This window comes from Leucoraja erinacea, chromosome 1, assembly GCF_028641065.1.
Source record: "Leucoraja erinacea ecotype New England chromosome 1, Leri_hhj_1, whole genome shotgun sequence".
Classification (NCBI taxonomy): domain Eukaryota; kingdom Metazoa; phylum Chordata; class Chondrichthyes; order Rajiformes; family Rajidae; genus Leucoraja; species Leucoraja erinaceus.
Window position 1 is genome coordinate 100,494,178 of NC_073377.1, and position 16,386 is coordinate 100,510,563.

A 16,386-nucleotide genomic window follows, 5' to 3' on the forward strand; every position below is an offset into this window, starting at 1 on the left:
AAAAAATCTGAATACATTAGATGAATTTGTGTTTCGAGTTAAAATTCTAGAGGGTAAAACATGTCTGTACCTCATGATCTTTTGTTTTAAACTTGCACTCTGTTTTTAGTTTTTTGATCAGTGCAAATTTCTCAGTGCTTTGATCTTGTAATATTTTGATCGTTTGAGCAACATTGCACTATGTGGTGTAAAATAATAAATTGTAGGAAACTAAGTAATACAATATAATGTAATATTATCTTATTTCTAAGGTAATATAATATAACATATATTCTGCCACTATTAATATAGTTTGAGTAAACTCAGCTTGTTAGAATTTATCCAAGGATGCCAAAGAATGCATTACTTTACCTATCTTCAAATTCGTATAGGATTAACAATGGAAAAAGAAGAACCCAATAGAATACACGTCTTCCCAAATGAAGCAGGTGAGATTTTCAAACAAAATGCCCTTCCATTTCCATCACCATGATGATGGACGTGCATTAACATGTAAAATACCATGAATACTGCTTCATTATTAGAACAAAATCATAAAATATGTTCTATTACCGAGGAACTGGAATATACTCACTTTTTCTGGCTTTTTTTAGCAAGTCTTGCAGCCTCAGCAGCTGCCTTCCTCATTTCAAACTCTTCTCTTTTCAGCACTTCTCCACTTCCCCTGTATCCCAGTTCCACCAGCTGTCGAGCCAACTCTTCATCCTATGGGATTCATGGACATGATTTATCAAGGCAGAACTAAAATTAATTCACTGGCTGACTGCCTCATATGATGTTACAATAATGTTATAGAACTTTGTCCACTCCGAAAACAAGTGCAAATAAAGAAAAAAACCTTACAATAAGAAGCGAGGACTTCGCTACAGCTAGCAATAATATGAATGTGAGGTTTTTCAACAAAGTATTTTTACTATATCAGTTTTAACATTGTCCCAGAAGAATTATAAAGATCTATATATACTTATTTTTTCCAGTATTAATATTCCTTAAATATAACTCTTTGTTATATTAATTAAAGTAACTGAAGAGTACTTCTTAATAAAGAGTTTACCAGTTTTCAAAACTCTAAAATGCTACTCGTTAAAAATGATTATAACTTCAACATTACAAATTCCAAACAAATAACAGAAATTACCACATAACCAGACGGGGGGGGGGGGGGGGGGGGGGGGGGGTAGGTATACAGAGTTATCTTGGAGTATCACTGCAGATCAGTAGGCAAACTGTAAACTTGCCTTTACTGGCCAATGCACAGAAGGTAAGAGCAGGGAGACTGTGCTGGTATTGTATAAAATACAACAACGCAATTATATCGAGTATATCAAGTATTGTGATATATATTAAATATCACAATTTAAGACACAACACAAGTGCCATATACAGTTCAGGAAGGACTATAAGCTATAGAATATAGAGAAAATCTTGTCAGGGCTGAACAATTCCATTTATGGAGACTGCTAATTTTCAAATAACTTTTTTTTTTAATAAAGAAAGCAGAAGAGTAATGTAATTGAGGAGCACAAAATCTTTGATAATCTAGAGATTTTTATTATTTATATTTGTTTCATATTTTTCACCTTCCCTTCACAAATACACACAACACCATTGTTGTTTACAACAATTGATGCACTATATTAATTTTGAGGTCTTTATGTTTCTATTCAAACAGTGGAATTTAAAAGTTATTATGCGTCAAGAGTAACTAAGAGTTATATTTAAGGAATATTAATATTGGAAAAAATAAGTATATATATACATCAATTATCAACCTTGCATAATGGCCGCACACTCCACATTCAACTCCCCAAAAAAACCCTTTCAGTGGAGTTATTTTAAATGCTCTACCCCAAATTCCCATTTTGAAAGCAAATGTATGAAGCACTGCAAAAGTAATTAAACTTCAACCAAGAGCAAAACACAGATGATATAATCATCCTGGAACATTATAAAATAATTCCACACATTATATACTCAAAATTACCAGCAACTATCGGTCCCTCACCTCACGTACTAAAGGGCCTGTCCCACTTGGACGACCTAATCCACGAGTTTGGAAGACCCTAGGCCAGTTGAAAAAAATGTCAAGGACGTGTTGACTCACCGAAGTAAAAGACCTCCTACTACCTCCTACGACTATGTCTACGACCTCCTACGACTATGTCTACGACCTCCTACGACCGCCCTCGACCTCAGTCTTCCACACCTAAGACCAACTATGACTAGCTACGAGTGGAAAATTATCTCATGATAAAATGATGTCATGTTTGCATTTTTTTTCTTGGGCCAGTTACCGACCTATGACTATCTACGACTGCTATCACGACCTACTACAACCTACCTACGAGTAAAAATTATCAATTTTTCCCATGTCGATCTTTTTTTAAAATATTCGTGGACATTTTTTATCAGGCTGGAAAAAACGCCGCAACCTACTTGAGGCCACAAGTATGCGGAGACCACTCACGAGCACGAGGAAGAGTTAAGAAGACCTCCTACGACCTCGTGGCGACAATGCTGCGATAATGTCATGGGCAAACTCGGCAGACGTTGCCAATTAGGTCGTGAAAGTGGGACAGGGGCTTTAACAACCAAAAACACGAACTTTTCCCAAGTTAGAAATTAAAAACATATTATTGGGATGAAGAAGCACCAGATAGCCCTGAATAAGTAAATAGATTTTTGACTATAATGAAGATTTTAAAGTATGCCGCAATGCATTACTTAATAAAAGTTATTTTATAGCAATAATATGATCAAGTGCTGCCACCTAGCGTATGATCAGCATTAAATAACTTAACTGTTAGTCAAGTCTAAATATTGGATAACATTGGATTATGTAGCCATATGAGGCACAACATGATATAGTTTCAGCTTTATCCAGAAAATCTTTTCCTATTAGTACACTTGATTTTACTTTTTTTCCCCCATCTCATGCCTGATATATTCCCGCCATTATTGTTCATGCAAGGCATGTTTCCACCTGTACAAACATAAACTGGGGCACAAAGTTCCACGCCACATCCGCTGTACAACAAGCTCAGCAACAGGAACACATCATACAAGTCCGCTTTAAAAAAAAACATTTAAAAGGATACTCCGTGATGTCTGTAAACCAGGCTGGGCAACTTTAGTTGGCAGCAGGGTATTCAAAGTGTGCTAAATGTAACATTGAATGTTATTTTTTCTAGCATTTATATTTTGTTTCTGAATTTTCACAATCAAAAGCAAGTGAGGTTAGAAACAGAATTCCATTAACGGAGGTGCAGTAATTGCCACAGTTAACGTATTACGACTTATTATAGGAGGAGTACGTTAGAGCATTCATTGAAGAGCTTACTCCCCTTATGTTTTTAACGGCATCATACCGGGGCCTCGCAGATAAACAATGTACTTGCAATATTGAGCTTTCCAAACTATCATCACTGAAATAAATGGCACAGTTGCTTGGACTGCTCTCTCCATGAAGGTCAAGGTCATATTGACTCTTCTCAACCTCCTCATCACTTTTTTCCAAATGACCACTGTAGATTTCAGCTGCATCTCCCAATGTGCTGCTTACTACACAAAAAGAGATTTCTGAAAATTAGAAAATTAGCACAGAAATAATTTCATATATTTTGATGTCAGGGACCAACGTATTCAATTATATTGGGATTTGCCAGAATTACTAGCTTATTAAGACTACATGCAACCATAGCGTAAACCAATATGCCAATTGCAGTTCCCCTTATTTATCCAGATCTTCACATTTATAATAAACTTTTCCAATCTCTACAACGAGAAGGTCCTTGCTGGTCACATCAAGAATCACTTCATGTTGAATGCAACATTTCCAGAAGGACATTTGACCTCTATATCCTGAATGGATCCACTCCATATTACAGTTTAGTTTAGTTTATTGTCACGTGTACCGAGGTACAGTGAAAAGCTTTTGCACCAACCTTTAACAATCTTTAACACCAACACTGTGCACCAATAATCATCTAGGAAAGCCCAGATGATGCAAAATTCCTCTTTCATCTGACTGCACCGGAACATCTTCATTGAATTTAAAACATAAATAACTGAATCACAACTCTAATTACTTTAGTGGCTTGCTACATTTAGGTTTCTCTCATGAGTAAACTCTTGCTTAAGAAATTTAGACCTCAGCATAATAAAGACATTTTCTGAGAATATCTCCACTCTGCAGGTCTTCACAATAGTGTGCAAATCTTACGAGATCATTTCAGCATTACTCCATTGTGTGGAGATTCTCACTCTTGTAAGATACCACTATAGCTACTACGTTGCAAGCTCTTGGTAAGGTGGCTTACCCTTTGGTAAGGTGGCTCACATGCCACCCCTCAACATTTTCTGCATACTGGACCCTCCTTTTGATTTATATATAGTTCATCAGCATTCCAGTGTCCTATGTGGGAATTATCTCCTTCTCACCTGCAGCATATATTTTCTAACCAATAACCAATGTTTTGTGTTACTGCTGTGTAGCTGCCACAGGGCCATGTGCTTAAGGGTTGGATACCTTCTGCACAGCAAAGTATCAGGAGATATGCAAAACTGGAAATTGTAGTCTCTTCCAAGAGATTCTGTCTATAATGCACACTAATGGTCTTTCAAATTGAAATTGGGACAAAATTATTGTTTTTTACAAGGTAGGCAAATGGGCATTAAATTGTGGTTTTGTTTGACACGCAAAATTCAGGCGATCTTCTTTCTAGGCACCAGAATTTCTAAAAGCTTAGCCTCTGTTTTCTAGCATTTCAATCAGCTCAAAAATCATGTTACCTATTAACTAATTATTCTATAATTAAGGCAACAAAAATAAGTGATGAATGAATTACATATCAACAACTTATGAAGAATTAAAATTCAAATAAAAAAATTCAGACAGAAAAGTTATTACAGCAGAATTCAATGTAAACACAAGTGAAATCAATTGCCTTTCAAGAGCCTGACAAAGGGTCCAAGGTTAGAATGTTCTTTTCTTTTACTGATTTTGATGAGCCAGCCGACTAATTCTAATTTTATTTTCACTTCAGTTTAACAACATTTCAATTTAATTTCCATTTATCAGGTGCTCTTGTGAATATCTCTATTTCCATTGAAAAATAAAACAGAATATATATATACTACAGTATGATTTACAATAACCTTTAGATTTGGTGAACGTTAAATAAAATTGGTTTATATGGCACAGAAAAATACTTTATCATCCATCAAGTTAAAATCCCTAGGAAAATGCAGAGTTGACTGAATAGATAGAAGATTGTCATTTACCCAAATGGGGAGTCCAGAACCACTAATCATATAAAGGTGTCAGTCAAGTGTCAAGAAATACGGTAGCCGCCCAGAGGGCAGTAAATCATATGAATTCTCTATCCAGATATTGAATATGAACAAGAATGAGATCAATAGATTTTTGGACTTTAAAATAAACAAGCAATACAGGACCAGTACAGTACAGTGGTGATAAAATGTAAGATCAGTGATGATCTTATTGAATGTCGGAGCAGCCACAAAGGACAGAAATGCCTAATTCAGCTTTCCCTCTCTTAAGTTTTTTTAAGTCTTTATAACGGCAATTATCTCCGTTGACAAAGTATTTCGATTTAACCTGTTAAACATAGATCATCGAACAGTACTCTGTGTAAATTATCTTTTTTAATTTAAATCGACAGAGCTGTGCTTCTTCTGTAATGCAGCGACCAGAACTGCTCATAATATGTCAAAGGCAGCCGAACCAAAGTTTAATAAAGCTGCAACATAATTTCCTGACATTTATATTCACTGTTCGAAGGCAGGCATACCATGCATCTTATTTCAAACCCAATCTACTTTTATTGCCACTTTCAGGGAGCTACAGATGCTGAGCCCAAGATCACTCTGTACATCATTATGTACATCACTCTGTACATAAGAGTCTTGCCATTAATTGTATACTTTCCCCTGACATTTGACAAAGTCTCCATGGATCCCATGCATCTTAATCTTTTGGATCAGCCTACCATGAGGGACGTTATCAAATGCCTTATTGATGCCCATGTAGATAGCATCCACTGCCCTAACTCATTGGTCAGCTTTTACGCCTCTTCAAAAAACTCAGTCAAGTTCTTGCGACATGGCCTGCGGTGGACTGGCTGTCCATTATTAGCCCATTATCTTCCAAATGTCAGTAAATCCTATCCTGAAGAATCCTTTCCAATAGCTTCCCTACCATCCTCTTTGAGTTCTGTTGTTCTATCAAAACAATGTATTTACCATTTGGATTAATTGTGCACAGTTGAGTATCTAATTGCAACCAACACAACTGGAATACACAAATAAAAAAATCAGCCTTTAATAACAGCAAACGTGGCACGATGAGTATTTTTCCCAACAATACTTTCCCAAGTATCCCTATATAACTAAAAGTATTTGTCTTGTTTGTGCCCACGATGTGTCTCTGTGTCAATCTGGTTAATTCCCATCTTCTTCCAAATGCTAGGCCACAGCCTTCCCATTTTCACACATCCTACTCACATTTTCCCGTGGTGACAATAAACATCTTCCCGTCGCATTGCCATCTATATTTCCAAAGTTATTAATTGTTGAAATTTAAAAAACAGCCAGATTTCTTCAAACTCACCCATTTCCGTAGAAAAAAAATCAGAGTGACGTCGCAATGCACTAACAAGGCAGGACGGGCTACTCCGGAAGGGAAGGGCACTCCAGCGCTCCAACCCCCCTCCCCCTCCCCCACACACCGCTCCTCACCCCACCCCTTCTCCTCCTCAGCCCTACCCCCCTGGGGGGCACCTCTCTCCCCTCCACACCACCCCCTCCCCCCATCCCATCCGCCGTTGGTTAGAGTAGGCCACGGGCTGGCGGTCGGAGCTCTTCTCCTCCGGGGTCCCCAACGAGTGTTCCCAGGCTCCAGACACAGCGCCAGCTGGTGCTCCGCAGACTGCGGCTTCAGGCTCGATCCGCGACGAGAGTCCGCGCTGTGCCTGCTGCTGAAGCCCCGGGCGCTTCTCCGGGAAAGGCCGCACCGATCCTCGATGTTAGGCCACGGGGGAGGCGACAAGGAAAAAGTGGATAGGTTTCAGGAATCCAAAAAATATAGCAAGAGGTATATTTCATGGGATGAACTCCAAAACCCCAATAGATTTCTGTATCAGTTTATTAGGAAGAAGCAGAAGCAGCTGGTGTGGCATATTGTGACACTGAAAGTGCAGAACAAAGGACACAGAGGTTATAAGAGAAACACCTAGCACTCATCAGCTGCTGTCAGATCGAAGAGAAACATCTATTGTGGCAGATTGCCAGAGAGCAACACAGCACAATAGTTCTGCCAACGCCACAGTAACTGATAGATCTGGTTTCTACTGTGGAAATAAAAACCAAGTACAAATATCATCAAAACCACATCAAAATAGTTTATGTGGGTTCAGCAAATCCCATTAGACTCAACCAATTGTGAGCCAGTATCCTTAACCTTGAGAGTGGCTTGCCTGTTTCTACACTCTATCTACATTCATACTTAAATGACTATATAACAACTTTCCTTTATAACCACACCTGTCGCTCCACCTCTTCATTTCCAGCCAGAGACTGGAGCAGCCCTTCCAGGTGAGACAGAAATTGAAATGCACCTCTTCCATCCACATCTATTGCATTCAGTGCTCACTCTACTTCAGCTAGGCCCACTTGGTCCCCAAAAAATGTTTAGCAAACGGTGGCTAACTATTTTAACTTTCCATATATATCTTTCTGTCCTTGGACACCCAACCCGCACCCTCCCCAGGCACTTTCCCCTAAGTGAAGGAGATGTAACAAGTGTTCCTACAGCTCTTTTCTCTCACTTCTCTCCAAGAAGGCAGAGGTGCTCCCATGTAGATTGCATTCAATGCTCCCATGTGGCCTTATCTACATTAGCAAGAGAAGGTGTGGACGAGTTGACCATTTCAGCAAACACTTACACTCTGTCATCCAAGGCTGCTGGAGCTCCTGACTGACCTCTCCTCACCTGTACCCACCTATCACTTACTAGGTTTTGCTCCACCTCCACCTCGCTTTTCCAGCTTTCTCCCCCTACTTCATCTGTCTAAAGAAGGGTCCTAACCCTAAACGTCATATGTGCATTCTCTCTACAGACGCTACCTGAGCCACCGTGCTCCTGCAGCAGTATATTTTTTACAATCCAACAGATCTATTTTGTATGGAAACATGCTCAATGTGGACATTTGACATATTAGATCTTTTATTTTATTTATCGGTCTCAAGTCAAGTTTATTTGTCACATACACATACGAGATGTGCAGTGAAATGAAAGTGGCAATGCTCGCGGATTTTTGTGCAAAAAGACAAACAACCAAACAACCAAACAAACTATAAAACACAATCATAACACACACATATTCTTTTACATAATAAATAATGGAAGGACAAACGTTCAGTATAGTTAGTCCCTGGTGAGATAGGCGTTTACAGTCCGAATGGCCTCTGGGAAGAAACTCCTTCTCAACCTCTCCGTTCTCACCACATGACAACGGAGGCGTTTGCCTGACCGTAGCAGCTGGAACCGTCCGTTGTAGGGGTGGAAGGGGTCTCTCATGATATTGTTGGCTCTGGAGTCGCACCTCCTGATGTATAGTTCCTGCAGGGGGGGCGAGTGAAGTTCCCATAGTGCGTTCGGCCGAATGCACTACTCTCTGCAGAGCCTTCTTGTCCTTGGCAGAGCAATTCCCAAACCAGATGGTAATGTTCCCGGACAAGATGCTTTCCACCGCCACTGCGTAGAAGCACTGGAGGATCCTCGGAGACACTGAATTTCCTCAATTCCCTGAGGTGGCAAACGCGCTGCCTTGCCTTACTCATGAGTGCTGAGGCGTGTGATGCCCATGCCATATCCTCGGAGATGTGGACTCCCAGATATTTAAAACAGTTCACCCTATCCACAGGATCCCCATTTATCCTCAATGGATAAATTTCTGAACGAAATGTCGTTGCCTGCAGCCATACATATAATAATAAACAACAAAACACACAATAAACACAAATTAACATCCACCACAGTGAGTTCCCCAGGCACCTCCTCACTGTGATGGAGGCAAAAGTCTTAAAGTTACTGTCTCTTCCCTCCTCATTCTCCCTATGCGCTGAGGCGATATGTTGTTACCCCACCGGGCGATGGTAATTCAGTCCAGCGGCTCAACCGAGCTCCGCGAACGGGCCGGTTCAAGCTCCACGGCCCGGGTTGGTCGAAGCTGCCGCCCTCCAGTCCAGCGGACGCAGCTGTTGCCGTGGGAGCTCCGGAAAACAGGCACCAGCCTGTGACCTGCGAGCTCCCGACGATGTCGTCCACTGGCCCGCGGCCGAGACCCGGATTCAGGTCGCCGCTGCCAGAACGCCGCCTCAGCCACCGGAGCACCGTCTCAGCCCCGCGCCGGGCCGCCCTCACTGGAGCGCCGTCTCAGCCCCGAGCCGGGCCGCCCTCACCGGAGCGCCGTCTCAGCCCCGCATCGGGCTGCCCTCACTGGAGCGCCGTCTCAGCCCCGCGTCGGGCCGCCCTCACCAGAGCGTCGTCTCAGCCCCGAGCCGGGCCGCCCTCACCGGAGCGCCGTCTCAGCCCCGAGTTGTGCCGCTGCCACTGGAACGCCGGAACGCCGCCACAGCTCCGAATTCGGCCAGCCTTGCGTTGGTACGTCCTGGCTGGCTCTGCTTCCGGAGCCTCGAGGTCGGTCGCAATTGGAGGCCGCCAGCTCCACCATTAGGCCTCAGCGCAGATGGAGGCAGAGAAGGGGGATACGACAGAAAGATTCGCATTCACCCGAAGGGAGAGACAGAAAACCATGTTTCAGCGCCCCCCCCCCACACACACATAACACAACCTAATAACTAAAATTTGTCTAAAACAAGACAAAAGAAAACGCATCTGAATGCAAAAGATACTGCTACAAACATGGCATGACGTATTTCCTTTCAAAATAGGTGACCATTTTGCGATCAATCTTCTGGTGGCTCAAAAGGCAATTCCATTTACTTTCCCAGTAACCCATTTTCCCACATTTTCATCTTTACCCTGCACCTTAATGGGGCTTTTTATATGGTCAATTAACCTATCAACCTCCACATCTTGGGAACATTGAAGGAAATCTGAAGCTCTGTGAGGAAACCCACACAATCACATGGAAGAACATGCAAACTGCACACAGAGAGCACTGGAAATTAAGATTGAATCTAAGTTTACTGGGCTCTGGTGACTATGGACATGGCATAATTTCTGTATTGAGCCAGTTACCTTGATGTTACTGTCTTGCTTTTAGACACTGCCATTCGAAGGGAGAAAGTTAATCATCAAAATACTTTGGCTTTGAACATGGTTATGCTTCCTTCCACTTTCCATTCCACCACTCCCCTGCCCACCCCACCAAATCTCCTCCCCATCAATGTTACTCTTTTGAATTATGAAATAATTATGGCAAAATATTGACATTTGTGTGTCTAAAGTAAGAATTAATGTACATTTTTACATCAGAACATTCTCACAAAAAATGAAGTGTTCTTTCTCGTGTTTTACCTCTAAGCACATGGTATCCCAGGCAAAAATATCCATGGGATGAAATCAAGGACCCATAATCAGTGTGCAAAGATTGTAGATGTTTCCAAGTTCATTGGTGAAAGCTTCTTTCCCTTTCCTTTCCGATGCACTGCTTTTGACTTCAAGGACAAAGTCTTTCCCTTTCATTGATTGGCAGCCTTCCTTTTTCAGATTGTGATGACTATATTTCCTTGGGAAATACCTTCAGTGTGTTTTTGCTGTTTCTTTCGACTATCACTGTATTTAAGGGTCTCTACGCTGACATTATAAAAATTGTTTAAGGACCAAGGAGTTGGGGCACCAAACACTCCAGCAGAATTGATTCTCAAAGATCTTTGTATGGTTTCTCACATATACTATCTTTGTCTTAATGCCAGTGATTTTGGCTTTGGAAACAATATAGATACATTGGTCTCCAAAGTTAATGCAAATGACTTTCTGGGGGTATTGTTGGTAACACCTCTCCAGGATCAATGGGAGGGACTGGGAAACAGCTCTAGTTTCAAATCCAAAAGTAAAGTTACAGATGGTAGGTCAAGTCATACACCTGGATGCACAAGAGACTACACAGTATAACCTTGAGCAAAAATCAAACTGCTGGAAGAACTCAGCAGATCAGGCAGCATCTGCAGAGGGGAATGGACATCAAGGTTTTGGGTCATGGTGTCATTTCATAAGTTACATTAAGGTGAAATGTTTAAGAAGGATCTGCAGATGCTGGAAAATCGAAGTAGACAAAAATGCTGAAGAAACTCAGCAGGTGAGGCAGCATCTATGGAACGAAGGAAATAGGTGACGTTTTAGGTCGAGACCCTTCTTCCGACTGATGTGGGGGTGGGAAGAAGAAAGGAAGAGGTGGAGACAGTGGGCAGTGGGAGAGCTGGGAAGGGGAGGGGAAAGAAGGAGAAAGCAGAGACTACCTAAAATTGGAGAAATCAATGTTCATATCACTGGGGTATAAATTACCCAAGTGAAATATGAGGTTCTGCTCCTCCAATTTACGGTGGGCCTCACTCTGGCCATGGAGGGGGCCCAGGACAGAAAGGTCAGATTCGGAATGGGAGGGGGAGTTGAAGTGCTGAGCCACCGGGAGATCAGGCTGGTTATTGCAAACCGAGCGGAGATGTTGGGCGAAGTGATCGTGAAGGTGCAATGTTCTCACTGGATCATGAGCTGAATCTCATTGCCAAATGTCCACTCCATAAGAAAATGGCTATCAAAATAAGCCAAATGCCCAGTTAGCACCAAATTCTACTCATCATTAGTGAACAGTGGTGGATGGAATTTCACTTGCAGAGTCTAATGTAGTCCAATAAAGCATTTTAGTCTTTGAAATGTAGGTCCCAGATTTTAGGAAGCTGCAAAGAGATACTGTATAGCACTAACTAGATTAATCTGTCCTGAGAAGAAAGGTTGTCACTCTTCTTGCATTGGCTACATTTCATTCCTTCCTCCTGCTCTCCCTTCTCATCATCCTGGATCTCTGATTCACATCATACAGGTCTCAGTATCATACAATTTTATATAGATCCCAGCGAAGTCCAGGCATCTTGTGCTTCTTACGCTGAACGATGCTCCATATCCACTCAGAATGTTGAAATAGATCTTTAAGGTCATGCACGATATTTTCAAATGAGCTCGGTAGTTGTATTCTTGTTCTACCTCACCTTTATAATAATGGGTTGGGAACCTTCTTCAGGCCCCACGTTATATATTTTTGTACTTGTATTCCCAGATCCCTTTGTTCTACAACATTCCCCAGGGCCCAACCATGGTTCGATTTCCCAAAATGCAACATACCACACATCTGAATTAAACTCCATTAGCCAGTCACGGACTTCCAGTCTGGAAAATAACCTTCCACTACCACCACCCACTGCTTTCTACCAGTAAGCCAATTCTGTATCCAGGTAGCTAGTTCTCTCTGGATCCCATACAAATTAACCGTCTGTAGCAGCCAACCATGTGGAATCTTATCGTGCCTTGCTGAAGTGTTCTATTGTAGTAAGTAAAAAAGCGATACAGAAGATAAGAAACAGGTGCATAATGCAACTTGTTGTCCATACTAGTCCCAAATCTGTATTTAATTTTTGAGCACTCATGGGTTCAACTATCTGAGGCTTTGCTAGCAGCAGATCCTGGGCCTCACTCGCAGATTAATCTGATGTTCTTTTGACAGCTAATATTTGTCAAGCGTTCAAACTCGTGTATGAATATGGGCATTTGAAACAGTTCAAATAAGTTAAAATTAATAATTGCACTTAAAAACACATTAAGATTATCCAAAAAAATTACCTTTTCTCTTTCAAGCACAAAGACACAATTCAACTTCAGACTTTGTGTCTTCCCCACTATACACTCCATCTAGCAGTTAAAAAAAAAGCAGCCGACATAATCAAAGACTTGTCCCTGTCCACCTGGTCATTCCTTCTTCTCCCATCTGCAGAAGGTACAGAAGCTTTAAAGCATGCACCACCAGACTCAGGAACAGCTTCTTCCCTTCTGTTCTACTTTAGAGATACAACGTGGAAACAGGCCCTTCAGCCCACCAAGTCCGTGCCGATCAACAATCACCCCTGTACACTAACACTATCCTACACACTAAGGACAATTTACAATTTTTACTCAAGCCAATTAACCTACAAACCTGTACATCTTTAGAGTGTGGGAGGAAACCGGAGCACCTGGAAAAAACGAACGCAATCACAGGGAGAACATACAAACTCTGAACACATAGCACCCGTAGTCAGGATCAAACTCAGGTTTCTAGCACTGTAAGGTAGCAATTATTGATCTGAAACTGAGCCAGATTCAAAATGCTTGTCAGTTCAAGACGTCTGTGTACCGACTCTGGAATCAAAACTAAATCCAGCAACAGAACATCCAACCTTCAGATCGTCCCTAACTTTCACACTGTGGAACACAGGATCAAAATTATCAAACATCAGACTAATTGACCTTCAATACATGACATTCTCCTGTCAGTATCCCAAGTATAAGTTCAAAATTGTGCAGTAGGTATAATTTTACCATGACACATTTTCCAAGCATAAAATTCTGTTTTAATACACATAAAAAAGTACTATTGCAGTCAGCAGGTTATTTTTAAGGTTTATATTTATTAGCAATTCTTGTTCCCAACAGTACAGTGTTGGAATAACAGTTCAGGCCAAAATTTGCGAATTGGGATCAGGGTGCCTGGTTTAATAGTAGTAAGACTCCGTGAGACGACAAACAGTAATGGCACCAGCACCGATCCCTGAGGTATACCACTAGTCACAGGACTCCAGTCCAAAAATCAGCCTTCCACCGCCAATTTCTGCTTCCTACCATGAAACCCCTAGTCCTTACCTTTCACCCCATCAGCCATCACATACAACACATAAACCTGCAACATTTTTGCCACCTCCAATGGGATCCCACCACGAGTCCCATCTTCCCATTTTCACCCCTTTTCACCCTCCGCAGAGACCGTTCCCTCTGCAACTCCCTGGTTACCATCCCTTCTCACCCAAACCACCCCCTCCCCAGGTACCTTCTCCTGCAATCACAGGAGCTGCAACACCTGTCCCTATACCTCCACCCTCCAATCTGTTCGGGAACCCCAACAGTGCTTTCAAGTTAGGCACTTGCACGTTCTCCAACTTCTTCTACTGTATCCATTGTTCAAGATGTGGACTCTTTTACATCAGCGATACCAAACGTAAACTAGCCGATCATTTTGATGAACACCTTCGCTCAGTCCGCCTGTACTTACCTGAACTCCCGGTTGCCAAACACTTTATTTCCCCTTCCCATTCCAAAACGGACCTTTCTGTCCTCGGCCTCCTCCATTGTCAGTGAGGATAATCGCAAATTGGAAGAACAGCACCTCATATTTCGCTTCTCATATTTCATTTGGGCAGATTACAACCCAATGGTATAGGGTGATTTCACGAAAGGTCACTGGAGCGTAGATCCGCACCCACATGACCGAAAATCTGAAGTGGAGTACATGCTATACATCCGGTACATGTTAGTGAATGGGAAAACACGCACTTTCACACCCGTTAAAAACATCGAAAACGGCCAGTTTTTGAGCTGCAATTTACTGTGCCAGTCGGGGTGACCGTGAGGCACAGCTACCTAAATTTACAGTCCAAATAAAAGATAGAAACTAAGGTAAATTCAAGAGGGAGCTGAAGGTGCAAATCCAGCGGAAATGACCAGCGGACATTTGCCGTGGAGATTTAAAGATCCAAAATATCGGGAATTATCGCGTTTGCTCGCTGCATTTCATCAGGAAAGACTTTTTTAAGGCATTTGTTATATGACTTTTTAAAAGTGAAAAATCCCTCTTTAAAATTGCAAAATCGCCCATGGTTCTTGGGTTTTATATGAAAAAAGTTTTCGTAAACTAAATGCTATCAAAACGTGATAGTTTTTGAAAACTTTTCATTTAACATAATGCCTTACTTTTGATGAAATGCAGCGAGCAAAGATAATTCCCGATATTTTGGATTATTTAAATCTCCATGGTAAATGTCCGCTGGTCATTTAGCTTCAGCTCCCTCTTGAATTTACCTTAGTTTTTTCTTTTTTTGCACTGTAAATTTAGATAAACCACCCCGAGCAGCCAAAAACTGGCCGTTTTCGATGTTTTTAACGGGTGTGAAAGTGCGTGTTTCCCCATTCACTAACATGTACCGGATGTATAGCATGTACTCCACTTCAGATTTTCGGTCACGTGGGTGCGGATCTACGCTCCAGTGACCTTTCGTGAAATCACCCTATTGATTTCTCTAACTTCAAGTAACCCCTGCACCCACTCTCTCCATCCCTCCCCCACCCAAGTCGCACCAGGTTCCCGTTGTCACCCACCATAAAGCTAACAATGGCCTGTTTCTTATATCATCATTACTTTTTTGCAATATCTTCATTCATTTGTTCTATATCTCTACATCATCGTGTAATCTCTCGTTTTCCTTATCCCAAACCTGTCTGAAGAAGGGTCTCGACCAAAACATCACCCATTCTTTCTCTCCAGTGATGCTGTCTGTCCCGCTGAGTTACTCCAGCAATTTGTGCCCATCTCCTGTATCCAGTTATGTGGCGGAAGGAACTGTAGATGCTGGTTTATGCCGATGATAGACATCAAATGCTGGAGTAACTCAGCGGGACAGGCAGCACGTTAGCTGTGCCGGGTGGGTTGTGCTGTGCCGGGTGGGTTGTGCTGTGCCACCCCCACCCCTCCGCTCCCCCGCCCACAGTCTCCTGGAGCAGCGGTGGCGCAACCAGTGCGGGGCGGCTCCACTCGACCAATCCCAGTCCCAGTCAGTCCCGACGACCCCAGGGTGGATGCGCCGGGTACGCTCTTACCTCCAGGTAATACAGATCCAGCGAAGTGATCTGCGAGTCCAGGAAAGTCTCGTAGGTCTCGAAATCGTTGACAATGTTGTCCACGGCCGCGACGCCCAGCAGCTCGTCCTCGTCCATCTTGTTTACCCCGGGCCGATGCCGTCGCCCAGCAACGGGGACTTCCGGCGTCGCCAAGCAACGGGGACTTCCGACGTCGCCGGGGCCGGACCCGGAGCACGAGCTCCGCCTCTTGCAGCGACTCTGCTGCTCGCAACGAAGATCGACACCAAATGTTGCTGGAGTAGCTCAGCTGGACAGGCAGCATATCTGGAGAGAAGGAATAGACGACGTTTCGGGTCGAGACCAGTGATGGAAATGGGGGGGGGGGGGGGGGGGGGAGGTACGCAGGGGGACGGCGTTCCCCTATCTTTCAGTTTCCAGTCTCCATGACATTGCAGGGCTGC

The 16,386-nt window shown here is 42.6% G+C and overlaps 1 protein-coding gene across 1 annotated transcript in view; it reads right to left on the reverse strand.

Annotated features, from left to right (window-relative positions):
* The window catches only part of cfap299 (cilia and flagella associated protein 299), a 639,847-nt gene extending 623,746 nt beyond the window's left edge, over positions 1-16,101 (reverse strand). The window contains exons 1-2 of the mRNA XM_055640171.1: positions 15,944-16,101; positions 575-705 (exon numbers count right to left, since the gene is read on the reverse strand). Of these exons, the coding sequence (XP_055496146.1) occupies positions 575-705; positions 15,944-16,060 (248 nt within the window). The 5' untranslated portion in view covers positions 16,061-16,101. The remainder of the gene's footprint in view (positions 1-574; positions 706-15,943) is intronic.
* Between the last annotated feature and the right edge of the window lie 285 nt (positions 16,102-16,386).